The sequence below is a fragment of the Equus asinus genome, chromosome 14 (genome assembly GCF_041296235.1).
Source record: "Equus asinus isolate D_3611 breed Donkey chromosome 14, EquAss-T2T_v2, whole genome shotgun sequence".
Classification (NCBI taxonomy): Eukaryota; Metazoa; Chordata; class Mammalia; order Perissodactyla; family Equidae; genus Equus; species Equus asinus.
The window spans coordinates 25,007,407-25,025,251 of NC_091803.1; the positions used below are offsets into that span (position 1 = coordinate 25,007,407).

At 49.0% G+C, this 17,845-nt stretch overlaps 2 protein-coding genes across 3 annotated transcripts; both read left to right on the forward strand.

The window, feature by feature from the left end:
* Positions 1–82: 82 nt before the first annotated feature.
* ZNF785 (zinc finger protein 785) lies at positions 83–4,286 on the forward strand (the record flags this gene model as incomplete). The annotated part of the gene is given in 4 exon segments (XM_070485394.1): positions 83–370; positions 504–627; positions 1,429–2,035; positions 2,037–4,286. Coding segments are annotated over 4 exon segments (1,317 nt in total), but the record flags the coding sequence as incomplete, so codon positions are not given.
* Positions 4,287–7,390: 3,104 nt separating this feature from the next.
* LOC139040184 (zinc finger protein 688-like) lies at positions 7,391–11,148 on the forward strand. 2 transcript variants are annotated; one of them, XM_070484589.1, is made up of 3 exons: positions 7,391–8,162; positions 8,473–8,586; positions 9,339–11,148. In XM_070484589.1, exons 1-3 carry the CDS (start codon positions 7,967–7,969, stop codon positions 9,857–9,859), a joined length of 831 nt encoding a protein of 276 aa, XP_070340690.1. In that variant the 5' UTR covers positions 7,391–7,966; the 3' UTR covers positions 9,860–11,148. The 2 variants fall into 2 exon arrangements, with proteins under 2 accessions (XP_070340690.1, XP_070340691.1); XM_070484590.1 differs by lacking the exon at positions 8,473–8,586 and having other exon boundaries at positions 7,625–8,162.
* Positions 11,149–17,845: the final 6,697 nt, after the last annotated feature.

Genomic DNA, 17,845 nt, shown 5'->3' on the forward strand with positions numbered 1-17,845 from the left:
CGCAGAGAGGAAAAGCAAGGGCTGTTGAGGCTAAAGAGGTGCCATCTTGGTTAAGGGCAGGGCTGTGGGCTTTTAAGGACTTTTTCTGAGGAAAGGCAGGAATGCTGCACCGTTTCCACATATCCCGGAAGCCTCTCTTTGTGAAGCACGAGGGGCTTGCCCGTGGCGCCCCCTGACCCTGGTCCCGGCGGAAGTACCCGGGGAGGCCGGGCCGGGGTGGACTAGGGAAAGAAGCCCAGGGCCCCTGAGCTTCGCAGACGTGGCCGCGTACTGCTCCCCGGGGCAGCGGGGGTGTCTGCGGCCCGCGCTCAGGGCCCTGTGCCGGGACGTGATGCGGAAGACCTACGGCCACCTGGGCGCGCTCGGTGAGGTCCGGCGATCCGGCCAGGACCCCCAGTAATCTGTGGGAAGGGGGATTGATGTCCGGAGACGAGTGGACTGGAAGTGTGGGGCACTGAGGAAGCAGCCTCACCCTCCGCTCTCCAGTTCTCAGCTGAACCCAGTGTTTCGCCTTCGCTGCATTTTCAGGCCCCAAACTCGCTTTTATCTCTTGGGTGGAAGGAGAGGTGGAGGCGTGGGGCCCGGAGGCCCAGGATCCAAAGGCTGATAGCCCAGCAAAGGTCGCAGGTACTTCACTTCAAACCCCCCGCCCTCCCACGCGGATCTCAGCGCACACTGCCTCCTCCAAAGCCCCATCATGTCTCACTGCACCTCATCTGCAGTAAGGTTCCTCTCTCACTGCAAAATGGCTCAATACAACAGCTAAATTGGGATTTATAGCACCACTTAATCACGCTGGAAAACCCCAGTTTAATGCAAAATAGAGCTTGGGCCTCCAAGGCAGCTAAGGGAAAGAGGAAACACTTGTAATTTGTTTTTTGCTGTGTGATAAAATGAAGACAAATATTCCTTTTGGATATTAATTATGTGGATCATAGTATAATGGATAATGCCTCGTCAGAGATTTCAAAATAAAGAAAACACGTTTTTCCTCCAGCCATGATGTCGTAGTGTTTGTTCCCAGCAGGTTTCCGGTGGAACCTAGAGTGCAGTGCGAGTGTAGACTCTTTGATAATGGCCTTGAATGGCACCATGGGAGGTCATTTACTGGCTGTTTTGCAAAGGGATCATGAAGAGGTTTAGGACTGTAAGCTCCATGAAGGCTGGGACCATCTCTGCTCTCAATGCCTGGCACAGAGAAGGAGTTCAATAATGTTGACTCCTCCCTTTATCTCCAGTTTTCAGGGCTTTCCTGTCATAACCCTGAGCAACAATAAAATTTGCTTTTACTCCAGGCTAGCTTTCAGAGCTTGGTGAGGCGGCAATCTTTGAGCCTCATTCCCAGGGGGCCATATACTCAGCCATTCATGCTCCTCCCAGGGCAGGCTGTGGTCTAAGTTTCAAGTTTTATCTTTTCCCCTGTCTCAGGATCCAGCGATGGGAGTGAGGAGAAAGAAGTGCTAAAGAAGAGTCCAAAGCAAAAACAGATGGAACATGAGGGAGTGTCTCTCAAGGAGTGGTTGCTATCCAGCGCGCCACTTGACCTCAATCACAAAGCTGCTTGCCCAGAGCTCTACTAGAACTCAAGGCAAAGCCCCATCAACCCTTGGCTCAAGGACACTCCCACCCGCAGACCACCCTACTCTTGCCCAGATTGTGGCTGCAACTTCAGCTATCCCTCCTTGTTGGCGAGACATAAGCGGGTCCACTCTGGGCAGCGGCCCCTTCCCTGCAACCACTGTCAGGCCCATTTCTCCCAGCGCAAGTACCTGCTCCAGCATCAGTTCATCCACACAGGTGAAAAGCCCTACCCCTGCCCTGATTGTGGGCGACGCTTCTGCCAGAGGGCTTCCCTGGCCATCCAGAGGCGGGCTCATGCCGGGGAGAAGCCCTACCCACGCCCAGACTGCAAGAGTGGCTTCACTTACCCCTACTTGCTGGCAGTGTGCCAGCGCAAGCACACAGGCAAGAAGCCCTACAGCTCTCCCACCTGCAGCCTCCGTTTTGCCTGCACCTCTCTGCTGGCTATCCACAGGCACAGGCGAGAAGCTCTATCCCTGCCCTGACTGTGGCCTTCACTTTACCTACTCTTCTCTCCTCCTCGGTCACCAGCACATCCATTCTGACAGCTGGCCCCACCCCTGCCCCAAGTATGGGAAATGCGTCAAGTGCAAGTATGCCTTCGAAGCCCATCAGTGGATCCATCGCTCTGGCGAGAGGCTGAGGTGGCAGCAGCCTACAGTAGGGCTTTCAGAGCCAATTCCTGTTTTGGGAGGCCAGGATCCTCCAGTTCATTTCTGGTACTTTCCAGATATATTCCAAGAGTGTAGGTGATAGAGCTCACATGAGATGATTAGAGTTTTCTCTGGAAAAGAAGAGGCAAAGTTTATGCATTTTATCAGGATAAGGAAAGGAAGTGGGCATTTAAGGAAAAACAAAGCTCTGTGTTAGGAAATAAGCAGAGGTGACAGAGCACAGAGAAGGTACATTGGAAGAAGGAGGCAGGAATCTGAAAGGTCACCTGAGGGCTGAACCCATTTTCTCAGGCTCCACTTCCAAGTCTCACTTGGGGTTACTTTACTGCAAACCATTCACCCAACTGGCATTTCTTTCTGGATTGTTCCCTCCCTTAAAGCAATCTGCTTTCTGGTCTCTATCTCTCCTATACAAGGGTACAGGGGTTTCCTAGACACAAGAGCCTATTAAAGGAGCCCATACCTACTCTGGGGATCCTGGAAAAGAGGGCACACCTTGGGCCTCTCCCCACTGGGGGAAGCTCATCCAAGGATTCTGTCTTTTAGCCAGGGCAAGTGAAACATCTGGCAAAGAGACACGTGCGGTGTCAAGCCATTGTTGGCACTGTTTGGTCTTGAAGACCTAGAGGTGGCCATAGAGAAGACAGTGACTTCAGGTGGGGAACTGTCCTGCCCTACAGTCACTCTGCGTGTACTGCACAAAAGTATCACACTTAATGAGCTTAAAGGTTTTTTTTCAAACTTTTATGAATTAGTGATTGCAATGTTTTTTCTTCAGTTATTTGCATGTTCCCTGGATTTTACATCTTTTGAATGAAGATATATTCTTGGGCCACAGCAGCTGGAAGTACAATTCTGGGAACTTTTTTTAAAAGAGAGAGTAAATTACTGTGATTAGAGTTGAAATCAAGGCATAGTATCCCCAGTCTAATTTTTACTCTAATGCTTTATGTTGTCAATAGTTAAGAAAGATCTTTCTGACCCATTTGGATCTGCTAGCCCTACTTTTGAACAGGAAACCGTTGAAGGAATAAGCAAGGAATTGGGTGGGACTAAGAAGGTCTGCATGCCAGGAATGGTGCTGGTAAGTCAAATATCTCTCTGGACAAAGGACTGCTTCTCCAGAGCCCTGGGTTCCAAAGATGATTAATAATGGGAACTGGGTGTTATCATTACTTTACCACATAGCCTCTCCTAAATTGGTAGACCTAGATTCCAGGTTCAGCTCAGTCCCCACCAGCTGTGTGGCCTTAAGTCTATTATTTAGCATTTCTGAGCCTTAGTTGTCTAACTTATAAAAAAAACATGAAGGCACTCAGCATGTCTTTATAGTTTAAAGAACAAATAGCAGAGCTTCCCTCCAACATATTATTATAAAATTTTTCAGTCATTCAAGAGTTGAAAGAATTTTATGGTAAACACTCATAAGCCTATCACTTAGACTCTACAATTAACCTAGATTCTGCAGTTTTGCTATATTTGCTATATCACACATCAATCCATCTATCCATCCCTCCAGCCATCATTTATCCACCTTATTTTCTTTAACCTATTTCATAGTAAGTTGCAGACATCGCTACATTTCACTCCTAGACACTTCAACATAGGGCTGAGCTTTATGCAAGAAACTTTAGCTCTCCTTAAAGTTCAGATGCTCTCCCTTAAACTTTATCTCTCCCTTAAAGACCCTGTTGTTGACAGGTAAAATTTATGAACCATAATTATCTCCTGTATGTTTTATAACTTCTCATAATTATCTAGATTCTTGAACAAACATATACAATTTGGTGGGCATTAAAAAAATTTGAGGGGCCGGCCCAGTGGCGCAGCGGTTAAGTGCGCACGTTCCGCTTTGGCGGCCTGGGGTTCGCCAGTTCGGATCCCGGGTGTGGACATGGCACCGCTTGGCAAGCCATGCTGTGGCAGGCGTCCCATATAGAAAGTAGAGGAAGATCGGCATGGATGTTAGCTAAGGGCCAGTCTTCCTCAGCAAAAAGAGGAGGATTGGCAGCAGTTAGCTCAGGGCTAATCTTCCTCAAAATAAATAAATAAAAATTTAAAAAATAAATCGAAAAAAATTTGAAAGCAAGAGCATCTTTGTATTTTTATAATGATGGGCAGGAAAAACAACTTGACATCAGCCACTTATGATGGAATAGTTTTAGTCTTGAAAGTTTGTTGCAATCTGATTAGTTAAGTCTTCTCCATCCCTAGTGCAAAGAGAAGCAACTTAGAACAGAGTACCTGAGGAGCTGGCCTGGTGGCACAGTGTTAAGTTCGCATGTTCCACTTCCCGGTGGCCCGGAGTTCGCTGGTTCAGATCCCGGGTGCGGACATGGCACTGCTTGGCAAAAGCCATGCTGTGGTAGGTGTCCGATGTATAAAGTAGAGGAAGATGGGCACGGATGTTAGCTAAGGGCCAGTCTTCCTCAGCAAAAAGAGGAGGATTGGCTGTAGTTAGCTCAGGGCTAATCTTCCTCAAAAAAAAAAAAAAACAAAACAAAAACCACAGCACCTGAACAGACAAAAGTATTTTTTGGTCTCGGTGAAATGCTTTGTAGTTTCTCTTTAGGTAAAGTTGATTCTCTGTTTAAAAAGAGACTTATTTATGAGGATATATTTTTCCTGACTCCATTTCCACATTATTCACCACAATGAGTGCAGTGAGGCACATCTAGAACTCAGTTATAAAGTAAGCATAGAATTGTTACAGGTTACATTAAAAGCCAGAAAGTATTCCGGGTGAAAAATAGCAAGGATAGGGCCAGAAAATGTAACGACTAAAAAGGCACTAGCTTATCAGCAACAAAGAACGTTCCTGAGCAAAAAGAGGAGACAGTGTGTGCAAGGGCAGGCAGGAGAGCCGAGCAAGGAATGGTTCCAAGACCACACTGTGGGCTGCTGCCAGCAGAGACCTAGTAGGTCCTGTCCGTTATTGCCAGTGAGCAGCCCCAAGCTTGTTTAGCAAACAGTGTCTGCCATCCTGCCCGACTGCAGCAATACTGCAAACATGGGGATGAAGACATCTAATACTCACAGTCTAACGCCACAAGCCTTTGACAGAACCCATCTCGACTGAAAGATAGGAAAACACTGAATCTAGGACACAACCCAGGAGAGGAGGAAGGGAAAACCCTGGGTGAGAGCCGAGGCCCAGTCCAACTTAGAGAGAGAGGACTGAGGGCTCAAGGAGGGAGGTTTTCCGGGAAAAAAATGGGGATTTCAGATTTGATGCTATTCTAGGTAATTTGGAACAACTTAAAGAAGCAGAAAGGGCAGATAATGCAAGGAGAAAAGAAAGACAATTAGAAAATTCAAGAAAAGCAAACAGTGACGATAGCATTCAATATATAAGTGTATCAAATCAACACGTACATCTTAAATTTACACAATGTCTATGTCAAATATATTTCAATTAAAAAAAGCAAACAGGGTCAGCCCAGTGGTGTAGTGGTTAAGTTTCTGTGCTCCACTTTGGCAGCCCTGGGTTTGCAGGGCCGGATCCTGGCCGTGGACCTATACTGCTCACCAACCCATGCTGTGGTGGTGTCACACGTACGAAAAATAGAGGAAAGTGGACACAGATGTTAGCTCAGCAGCAATCTTCCTCAAGCAAAAAGAGGAAGATTGGCAACAGATGTTAGCTCAGGGCCACTCTTGCTCAACAAAAAAGAGGATTGGTGGCAGATGTTAGCTCAGGGCTAATCTTCCTCAAAAAAAAAGAAGTTACCAGGGGCTGGAGGAGAGGAGAGTGACTGCTTAATGGGTTCCATGTTTCCTTTCACAGTGATGGAAAATGTTTTGGAAATAGATAGTGGTGATAGTTGCACAACATTGTGAATGTAATTAGTGCCACTGAACTGTACACTTAAAAATGGTTAAAATGGCAAATTTTGTCTCATATATTTTACCACAATTTAAAAAATTTAGTAATATACCAAAACCATTGAACTGTACACTTTAAATGGGTGAATTGTACAGTAAGTGAATATCTCAAAGCTCTTAAACTGAAAAACTTGTACACTAATGTTCATAGCAGCACTAGACAAAAGGTGCAAAACCCAAGTGTCCATCAACTGCTGAATGGATAAACAAAATGAGGTATATCCATACAATGGAATATTATTCAGCCATAAAAAGGAAGGAAGTACTGAGAAAGGCTACAACATGGAGGAACTTTGAAATCACATTCTGCTAAGGACAAGCCAGACACAAAAGGCCACATATCGTATGATTCCATTTAAGTGAAATATCCAGAAAAAGCAAATTCATAGGGACAGAAAGCAGATTAGTGATGGCCATGAGCTGGGGGGCGGGGAGAATGGGGAGCAGCTGCTCAGTGGGTAGGGGGTTTTCTTCCGGAGGGATGAAAGTAGTGATGTTGGTTGCACATTGTAAATGTACTAAATGCCACTGAATTATACGGTTTAAAATGGTTATTTGTGTGTATTTTACCACAATATTTTGTATTGACCGGAAAGGTTACACAAGGAAACATTCAGGGGCGACATCAATGTCCTATGTCTTGTTTCGGGTGATGGTTAACACCGTTGTATGCATTTGTCGAATTTTACACTGAAAGTGTGCATTGCACACTATGTACAATATAACTCAACTGAATAAAGAGTTTAAAGTAGTCTCTAGGGAACAGGGGGAAAGGGTACAGGGGATTGTCTTTTTCATTATAAACCTCTTGTATTACTTTTAAAAAACCATGTACATTTAATGAATTTGGAAAAAAATTTAAACGTACTTTAAAATTTCCCCAACTAGTTCCAGCCCCACCAAGCACATTCTTCCGCATGCAGCTCCGATCTAGAGACTCTGTGAACCGAGCGGCAGGCGCTAGGAGTCGGGTGGGCTCTGCAGCGGTGGTCCCCAGTGTAAACGTGTACCTGGTTTCTACCTCGGCTGTCCCCACGATTTGGCCAGGGGGTGTGCATCTTCTCGCAGGGGCTAGGGACCGGATTCCAGATCCTGCTGTCAGGAGGCATGAAAGGAGATCGCTGGGGACACAATCCCGGGCTCCACAGATGCCAAGGTCCTCGAGCGGTTCCAGAGCCCGCCGACCGAGGCTTCAGGGCTCGGGCGCCTTCCAACGCCCCGCCAGCCCCGGCCTCGCAGCGCAGCCGCTTCCTGCCCTCACGGCCAACCATCGGCCGCCCTGCAGTGCTGGCTGCGAGGTGCTAGAACCTGCGGGCCGGTCGGTCTTTCTTGAAGGCAAGAAAGCTCCTCTCGACACCCTCTCGGTTCCCTCTCCTTGCCCTCTCCCCACGGCCCCCCAAAAAAACCCACCCGCAGCGGCCATTGTATTTAAGGGCAAGTGGCCCGTGAGGCCGGAGATACCAGAGAGGCGCCATGTTTGATATGATCAAGGGATGGCGCCCTTAAGAGCAGCCAGTGACAACTGAAGCCAGGATGTCGCCATATTTTCTGAAGGCACCTTCCGGGTCTCTTAACCCCGGGTGTCTATGTCCAAGCTGCCATAAAGCGAATAAACACCGAAGGGGTTTATTTGGCCCCATCAGAATCCCCGCATCCCTAACAGCCAGTCTCTGCTACTTCGGTTCCCACGGCCGCGTTCGGACGCCAAGCCTGGGCGGGGCCCCGGCCTCGGGAGCCCTTCCTGTGGACGACTAAAGCCGAGGCCAGGAGCGGGGAGGCGGTGGCCCCGGGCACAAGGCGGCCGCTGCTCGGGGCTGGCAGGCCCCATGGCGCCGCCCCCAGCCCCGCTTCTGGCCCTGAGACCGGGGGAGACCCTGCCTGGTTGCAACAAGCCGGTGGCCGTGAGGTTCGCGGACGTGGCCGTGTACTTCTCCCCGGAGGAGTGGGGGTGTCTGCGGCCCGCGCAGAGGGCCCTGTACCGGGACGTGATGCGGGAGACCTACGGCCACCTGGGCGCGCTCGGTGAGGCTCCGGGTCAGCGCCCCTCTCCTCCTTCACTGGGGTTCACAGGGGTTGTGATATAGAAGGACCGAGAGGATTGTCAGCCCTAATCCCGCACTATTCTACCAACAGCACCAGCCCCCATTCCCAGGGCTTCAGGTACCCCCTCAGGAGAACGTCCATCCTGCATCCACTTCCATCATGCAGGAGCATTGCAGACCCTGTCCAGATTGAGCATAAATTCTGAGGAGGTGCCCTCACCCTGGCAGGGGGATACCATCTTCCCAGGACGACCTCTCAGGCCAGCTCTGTGATCCCTGTTCTCTCCCAGGATTCCCAGGCCCCAAGCCAGCCCTCATCTCTTGGATGGAACAGGAGAGTGAGGCTTGGAGCCCCGCCGCCCAGGATCCTGAGGAGGGGGAAAGCCTGGGAGGAGCTCTGAGAGGTGAGGGATTGTCCCAAGTCTTCCCCAACCTGGGAGGGGTTCCTGTCTAGCAATGATTTCTTTCAGATCCCCATGTCCAGCATCCCTAGAGGAATTAAAGGGCCAAATGATGTTGGATACTAGAGGAGAAAAGAAGGCAGACCTGCTACAAAGTTTTCAGAACTTGGGACAGTAGTTATGTTGAGACCAAAGTAGGAGAATCAGGAGCCCAAGTCCATGACTCAGGTTTCCAGGTCCCTCTCGTAGATAACACCACTCAGGCTTCTTTTTTCCATTCCTGTAAGAATGGAAGTGGCTTCAGGTCTTCCTTTCACATTCCTCAAGCAGTGCAAAGAGAAAATGCCCAGTAATTGACAATTTGGCTCTTCTCCCCTCACCATCCCCTACCAGAGTGATTTTGAACAATTATGTTTTCTCATCTCTAAAAGTCTTACCCTACAAAAAAAATCAAGAAACCACAATAATACCTACTGCTTATTGAGCATTTACTAAGTGCTTAACATGCTTCTACTTATTTAATCCTCCCAGCAACCCTGTGAAGTAAAGAAACCATTGATTCCCATTTGACACATGAGGAACCAAGGCCCAGATAAGTCATTCTTAAGAGATTTGAACCTTGTTTATCTTCCTTTGAAGCCTGTGCAGTAATCACTAGGCAGTACTTTTCTGGCTCTTTCCTAAGTAAAAGCACCCTATAACCTAAGACAGTCTAAGCAAATGGTTTAAAATGTAACTTAATTCCTGTTTCCCAGGAGAGGCCCCAAACAAGAAGGACGAGGAACCCGAGGAAGGGCGAGGAGCAAAGGGACCCAGAAAGACTTCTGGGAAGGAGCGGCCTAAAGAACCGATTAAACACAACCTTGACTCAACCATCAGCAAAGCCTCGGCAAGAGCACAACCACCCACGAAAGGTGCCTGGGACCAGAGCGCAGGTGTGCAGCCCCCTATCCCCATGCCCAGCATGGACGCTCCCAGCAGCCAGCGGCGCCACGTGTGTGCAGACTGCGGCCGCCGCTTCACCTACCCCTCCCTGCTGGTCAGCCACCGGCGCATGCACTCGGGTGAGCGGCCCTTCCCCTGCCCCGAGTGTGGCATGCGTTTCAAGAGGAAATTCGCCGTGGAAGCGCACCAGTGGATCCACCGCTCCTGTTCTGGGGGGCGGCGTGGCCGGAGGCCTGGGATCCGGGCTGTGCCTCGGGCCCCGGTCCGGGGTGACCGAGACCCGCCGGTGTTGTTCCGGCACTACCCGGACATCTTTGAGGAGTGCGGGTGAGCGGCTCCCGCAGGCTGGGTTGGAGGCTGACCTTGGCCCTGAGGACTGACTGGGTCAGGGATTTGGGAAGCAAAATTCACCCTTTGGGCTTCCCTCAAGGACCCCTCAAGTATTCAAACTTGTAAAAAGAAAAGTGCCTGTAAAGATTCAAATAGATTAAACTTGACACCCCTGTCCCCAGTCTTTCTAAAAAAATGAAGAGAGTAAGATGCTGGACTTTTCTCAAGTGTTATCTCAGTAACAGGTGCAACCAACATCTTTCTGTTGTGTCAGACAAAAAAAAATCCCACTGTTGCTTATCTACATCAGAGGTAACTGCTGAGGGTAACTAAGGCTTGGGGAGGGGGCTCCAGATGGAGGGCATGGACAAGCCCCGGATAACTGATGCCAGCAGGAGGCCCCGGAAGTGAAGTGGGTGGAAAGAGTGGAAAGCACTGGGCACAGATCTAGTCTCTGCAACTTGCCCCAAGGCACCACTGGTAAGTCACGTGCCCTCCCTAAGCCTCAGCTCCCTCATCTCTAAAATGAGGAGCAATAATATCTACCTCAAAGGGTTATAGTGAAGACTGTCATTTTAACAAAACAATATGTATGACATAGTAAATGTGCAATAAACATTTGTTGAGTGAATTACTGTCAACGTTTTATGCTTCAGAAAGTGTAAAGAAGCCTGCTAAGGAGGCAGGGCATGAATATCAATAGCGATGTTTTGCAGATGAGTAAACTGAGGCTCAGAGAGCTTAAGTGATTTTCTCAAAGTTTCACTGCTATAAGGCAGCAATGCTGGAAACTGACACAGAACCCAGATATTTCTCTCACTTCCTCTGAACAGTTAGATCTGGGCAGAACACAGGTCAGAGGCTCACAGGTGACAGTGAGGTGAGAACTGACGTCTGGGCAGGGAGCCAGCCAGAAACAAGAACCACTGCAGAAAAAGGTTTTTTGGTCCTTAGTTCCCAGCCAGAGAGTGGCCTCCCCCTTGGAGCTAGGGGTGGCTCTTCAGGATGCAGGACCCAGCCCTGCCTGTCTGGGGGAGTCTCAGCAGGAAACTGGAGCTCTACCACGGCCAGTGACCTTTCACTTAGAAAGTGCAATCAGGGGCTGGCCCCGTGGCAGAGTGGTTGAGTTCGTGTGCTCCACTGCAGGCAGCCCAGTGTTTCGTTGGTTCGAATCCTGGGCGCAGACATGGCGCTGCTCATCAAGCCACACTGAGGCAGCATCCCACATGCCACAACTAGAAGGACCCACAACGAAGAATATACAACTATGTACTGGGGGGCTTTGGGGAGAAAAAGGAAAAAATAAAATCTTAAAAAAAAAAAAGTGCAGTCAATATGCAATGACCATTTATTGAGTGCCTTCTTTGGAGAGACTGCAGGTGATAAGGGAATTCCAGGATGAGGAAGGCTGACTCCATTCATTCATTAAGCAAACACCAACTAAGGCCTCTGTGGGTTTTTGTGCTGCGCTCCAGAGACATGCTGATTCAGTTCCCACATTTTATGTGGGAAGAGAGTGATTGAGGCTGTAATGGAGGAAGTCCAGAGGCACCACCTAACCTGTCCTGGTTTGTGATATGCCAGGAAATGCAGCTTGGAGAAGGAGATGGTTGTGTTTCCCAAAGCATTAAGCAGGAATTGGCGTGTGGTAAGATTTTCAGGCAGAAGGAGCAGCGAGGGAGCCTTGTTTCATAGAAAGGATAAAAGGTGGACACAGTGTGGAGTAGAGCTTAAGAGCATGGGCTTTGGAGTCAGACTGTCTGGGTTCAGATCCTGACTCACTTGCTTTATAGCACTGCAATCTTGGGCAAGTCACTTCTTGCCCCAAGTTACCTCTCTGTACCTTAGTTTCTTCATCTATAAAACCCAGGTAACGATAGCATCTACCTCGTAAGATTGGTGTAAGGATTAAATGAAATAATATAGAATGGTGCCTTGCACATTAGTGTTTAACCAACATTGGTTATTGCTATTATTCTAATACAGTACAAAATAGTATTTGAAGAGGACCAAGAGGAGACCCGGGCAAGTCTTCTGAATCAAGGAAGGTTTCCTGGAGGAGGTGGTTCAAACTGGCCTTGAAAGATGAGAAAGATTTCAGGCAGGATGGGCATGTATAGGGAATGGTCAGCAGTTCTGTTTGACTGAAACATAAAGAACTAAGTAAAAAATAAGGGAACACAGATGCAGCAGAGAGGTGAGGGCCAGTCTGAGAGGGCCACAGATCTCAGTAGAGGAGCTTGTAGGCACTGAGGAAGCGTTGAAAGTTCTTGAGGAGGAGCAGGACTGTTTGACAAGTGCTGTCAGAAAATGTCTTTGTAAAGTAGTGTGGAGCATGACCTGTGCGAGGAGAGTGGACTCCAGAGATCTGGTGGGCATCTGCTCCCAGGTGGGGTTGATCAGGTGTTGGACCAAGCTAAAAAGCAAGACTTTTTCTCGAAGTTACTCTTGTTTGCTGACCTTAGAATTGGGAAGAAAGATACTCATGACAGGCTTCTGCCATAGAATCTGCATGGTTCAGTGACTGACAATATGAGCTGTGAACAAGTAAGTCCGAGAGATTTCAAGTATGGAGAGCTGGAGCAAGGGGGCCCGAGTGCTCGGCAGGGGGCATTCAGTAGTGGGAGGGTGTGAAGGCCAAGGGGTGACCAGTACTGGAGAGGGGTGTGTCAATGAGAGGGTGGAGCTGGAGAGAGAAGGCCCCACCAGGGAGAGGGGAGCAGAACTAGGCCCAGTGTGTCAAGCACAGAGCTCCCCAGGTCAGAACAGGACGAGTGCTGTCTTCTTTCTCCTTCATCCATTCAACAAATATCTACTAAGCATTTACTGTGTACTAGGTACTATTGTATGTGCCAGGATATGGCAGGGAGAACAGGCATAGGAACTTGTTGAAGCTTACATTCAAGTAGGGGGGTGGGGACAAGCCATAGCCAGTACATAAATAAGATGAGGTACTGTAATTGCAAATAATAAGCACTACAGGGGAATTAACACTGATGATGTGCTGTAAGTGCCTGTTGCAGATGGATACTTGGGCCAGGGCTTGGTGAGGAGGAGACATTTGACCTGAGATCCAAGTGATGAGAAGGAGCCAAGGGGAAACAGGAGTCAGGTCACAGGATGTGGGAGGGGGAGAGCGCAGGGTTTCAGAGGCAAGGGGGTTGGGGATAGGGGTGGGGCTGGGGAGGGAGAAGTGGTTTCCAAGCAGAAGGAACAGCAAATGCCGTGCTCTGAGGTAGACATGAATTTGGGTGAGGTGCAGGAAGGACACTGGTGGCTGGATTGAGGAACTGAGTGCAGAAGATTTACAGATGAGCTTGCGGGGGGAGGGAGCAGGTCCTAGAGCTCTTGCTTGCCCCCTTGTGATGCTGTGAAACTTGGATTTGATTCTAAATATACTGGGAAGCCACTTGGTTGTTTTTGTTTTTGTGAAAATTTATCATTAAAAAACTTTTTTTAAAGATTGGCACCCAAGCTAACGTCTGTTGCCCGATCTTTTTTTTTGTTTCTTCTTCTTCTTCTTCTCCCCAAAGCCCCCCAGTGCATAGTTGTATATTCTAGTTGTAGGTCCTTCTAGTTCTGTTACGTGGGACGGTGTCTCAGCACGGCTTGATCAGCAGTGCTAGGTCCACGCCCAGGATCTGAACCAGTGAAACCCTGGACTGCTGAAGCAGAGAGTGTGAACTTAACCACTTGGCTACGGGGCCGGTCCCCATTTTCTTTCTTTTCTTTCTTTTTTTTTTTTTTTTGAGGAAGATTAGCCCTGAGCTCACATGTGCTGCCAATCCTCCTCGGTTTTTTGCTGAGGAAGACTGGCCCTGAGCTAACATCCATCCGTGCCCATCTTTCTCCACATTATATGTGGGATGCCTGCCACAGCATGGCTTGCCAAGCAGTGCCATGTCCGCACCCGGGATCCAAACCGGTGAACCCTGGGCCGCCAAAGTGGAACGTGCGAACTTAACCACTGCCCCACGGGGCCGTCCCCTTAAATATTTTTAAGTGTACAGTTTACTGGTGCTAAGTACATTCACATTGTTGTGCTACCATCACCACCATCCCTCTCCAGAACTTTTTCATTTTCCCCAACTGAAACTCTGTACCCATTAAACAATAATGTCCTATTCCCCCTTCTCCCAGCCCCTGGCAACAACCATTCTACTTTCTCTATCTATGAATTTGACTACTCATATAAACCACTGGGGGGTTTTAAGTAGAGTGTCAAGGTGATCTGATTTGCATTTTAAAAACCCTGGCTGCTCTGAGAATGGACTGCAGTGGGGCAAGTAGAGTGGAAATGGAGAGTAGAGGGTCTGGAGGTGAACCCTGGAGGATGAATGGATAGAGCCTGTCCATGGGCTGGATGTGGGTGCTGAGAGTATCAGAGGAACTCAGAACAATGATAAGGTTTTTGGATGAGCGAGGAGGAGGATGGAGGAGCCAGTTCCTGGGGTGGCCCTGGGGGTGATGATAGGATGGACTGTGGCATTTTAGAGCTGGAAGGGAGCTCTTGGAGCTGTCTGGATCGATGTATTCAGCAGGGTTTGGGAAGCAGAGGGTGGAATAGGTTTCATTGTTGAGGGGACTCTCCAAGGGGCATGGGGAAGAACACTTGTTCTTTCCACTGGGTGTCTCATGGAAATATTGTTCCATAGAATATGCTCTGAGAAAGGCTGAGGCCCAGAGAGGGGAAGGGCCGTAAGATCACACAGTTGAGTTAGTGGCAGAGGAAGGCCTGGAACCTCAACCTCTTGAATTTTCAGTCGATGCTCTTGCTCTTTTCTCTCCACCAGGCTGCAGTGCCAGACGGATGGGAAAGGCAAAAGGCTGGAAGCCCAGAGACCAGCTAAGAGACCCCAGGCTGAAATCAGCAAGGGCCTGAGCAAAGGAGCCCACCAGTGAGAGCTGCCATGGGATACCTTTTGTGAAGCCTGTCACCTTTCCTCCAGGGCAATTTCGCATACCTCCCAAACACCTGAATGACATATTTTTCCCCCCATGACATGACCCTTAAACATAACCCTCTTATTTACTTTTCAATACTTATCACAGCCTGTCATTTTTTCTCTTTACATTTATATGACAGTATGGAATTGTATATATGACCAGACGCAGCTCTTCTGACCTCCTAGGTCCCTGCTTCTGGCACTACCCCACATGTCAACTGCATCTTGGTAACCTGGCCTAAAATCCCACCTCTTTCTGGTTGCTGAGATTGTGCCTTCAATAATTTGAGGCATTACTGCATTAGAGTTGTGGAGAAAGACTGCCTGGGTATGAATCCTGGCTTCACCACTTACTAGCTGTGTGGCCTGGGGCAAGGTCATCCCTCTGTGTCTGCTTCTGGATCCAGAAGAGTACCTATCTGAAGTGTTGTGAGGGTTAAATGAGTTAACAAGCCAAACTACTTAGAGTCTGGCACATAGTAAGTGATTGATCAAGGTAAGCTAATATTAATGTCTTAGTCATATCACAGAAGCAAAGGCAGCTCTTGCATAGTGGGCCACTGTTGTGTTCGGAGAGCTTGGAATTGAGAAGTACATTTAAATAGTGCATTAAAATGAGTCCTGTCTTATCTAATTTTTATACAACAATAACAATAAATTGAGAATACAGTTCGTTTTCACAAGGTCAGCGAGAGTCAGTAAATTTGAAGTGTTCGCGTTGCTTTTCTGGAAATGGCCTGGAGGAGGCAGCGCGAGACGGTGGGAGAGGCTCGCATTTAGGATTTTAGGACCAGGAGTCACTAACGGGCTGTCTGACCTTGGGTAACAACGGAACTCTAAGGCACTGAGAGGCATTCGGCCCAGTGTCCTCAGTAGAAGAGCGAATAAACGTGTGGAAAAACCATAGATAGGTACGTAGACAATCTCTGGAGGGATATTTAAGAAACTGTTAAAGGAGAAATAGGGTGGAAGCAGACTTAATTGAATATTATTTTGTACCTTGTAAATGAAAAAAATTTTTGAGAAACGAACTAGTTTGCCAAAAAAATGTTTTTTAAGCCCGGGTCACTGAGCGGGCCTTCTAGCGGGGACTGGGATGGGGACGTTAGGCCGGGGGGCCCCTAAGTCCGGGGCCTGTTTCCCCTCCCCCGTCCCTTCGCCGCCCCCCGCGCTCACGCACCCGAGCCTCACCTTTCACTGCCCAACCTGAGCGCGGACGCTGCGGCCATCTTAACTATGGGCAAGAGGCGCCCGGAACGCAGCTTGCGGAACAGCAAAAGACAACCCGAGGGGGAATAAACGAGGTCATCAACACAGACAGACATTCAGGTGTTAAATGCCTTTCTCTAAAATGGAAGGAAGCTAGCGTGCCCACCATCTTTTCTGAGGGTGCCTTTATTTTTTCGGCCCTCGGAGCACGGCAATCGCGTAAGCAGCTGTTTCCCGCATCCTAGAGTGGCCCTTGCCGAAGTTACTTCCGGTCCCCCAGACCTGGGGGAACCCGCCTCTCTGGAGGTCGAATCCTCAGCGTCCGTCCCATGAGCGGGCATGGCGGGGGTGACTCCGCCCCCAGCCCTGCTCCCGGATTCTTGCGGATGTGCCCGCGAAGGTTGGGTTAGAGCAGGAGAGAAAAAGCTGAGGGCCGTGAGTTTCGCGGACGTGGCCGTGTACTTCTCCCCAGAGGAGTGGGGGTGTCTGCGGCTCGTGCAGAGGGCCCTGTACCAGGACGTGATGCGGGAGACCTACGGCCACCTGGGCGCGCTCGGTGAGGTCCGGCCGTCCCGGATCTCTGAAAACGGAAAGAGGCAGGTGGGATTAACAGGAGCAGGCCGGACTCGCCCCGACTCCGGACCCAGGATGACTCCGTTTGCCGTGATCCCCACCAGATCAGCCTAACTGAAATTCATAACTTAGCCTCCCCGGCCAGACTCCTCTAGTGGCTCCCCAGGACTTCCTGCAAGAAGTTCAGAACCTGGATCACAACAGGAAGGCCCGTGGCACAACTAACCTCCTCCTCCTCCAGTTCAAACGAGATCTCTTCCTGCAGGCGAGCGATCCCATTTAGCTCCAGCTAAATAGAATCTTTGTTTTTTGGATATGCCTCCCCCTTAGTGAGCCTTTGAGCCTTTGCTCTTAATTATTCTCTGTATATGGTATGGCTCCAATCTAACATCCTTCAATTCCCTTCTCAAATGCCACCTCCGAGAAATTCCTCCTGGAGCTCTTCTGCCGCATGCTGGAAGTCTTCTCAGAGCTGCTGCTCTGTGTCTATCTCTATAGCCCTGGGCACGGGCTAACCGAAGGTCTCCATACCTATGCCAGCAGAGCTCATACCTGGTATCTCTCTCCCTTAATGTAAATTTACAGATTAGTGTTAAGGAACCTTATCTCCAGTCACCAATGTTTCCAACACCTCGAACATCTACAACAATGCTTGGCGCATAAAAGGTGCCCAATACGTTTTCATTAAGCGAAGGCATAGGTAGTCTTAAGAAATGTTTCTTGAGTGATTAGAGTTCTTCTCCAGAATTCCCAGACCCCAAACCAGCCCTCATCTCCTGGCTGGAGCAGGAGACCCAGCTGTGGGGTGCAGATGCTCAGGATTCCTAGGAAAGTGGAAGCCAGAGAGGACAGAAAGGTGAGAAACGGGGACAATGTCCCAGTTCCAGCTAGAAGGGAAAATATTTTGTTGAGTAAGAAGCACCATCTACATGTTCCTTACTGCTGATGTTACTAATTTTTGCTGACCTGAATTAGTCACCCACTGAAGACTGGAGTCTTGACCTTCTCTTTCTCACTTAGTTGACTCTGAGGCATTCAGTGGTTCCATGATGAGGTCACACAGTATGAATCATCCATATTCTAGGTCAGTGTCAGTGTGTGAATTAAAATTTAGGATGGAGGCAGTTTACCTTTCTGTCTCCAGGTCTCTGGGCTCTGCAACAGCTGCTCCTCTGGTTGAGGGTATCTATTCTGGTTGGTTCTGAGTTGGGTGGGAATGTCCCTGACTTGTGAACTCCTCAATTGGCCGACATAGGCCG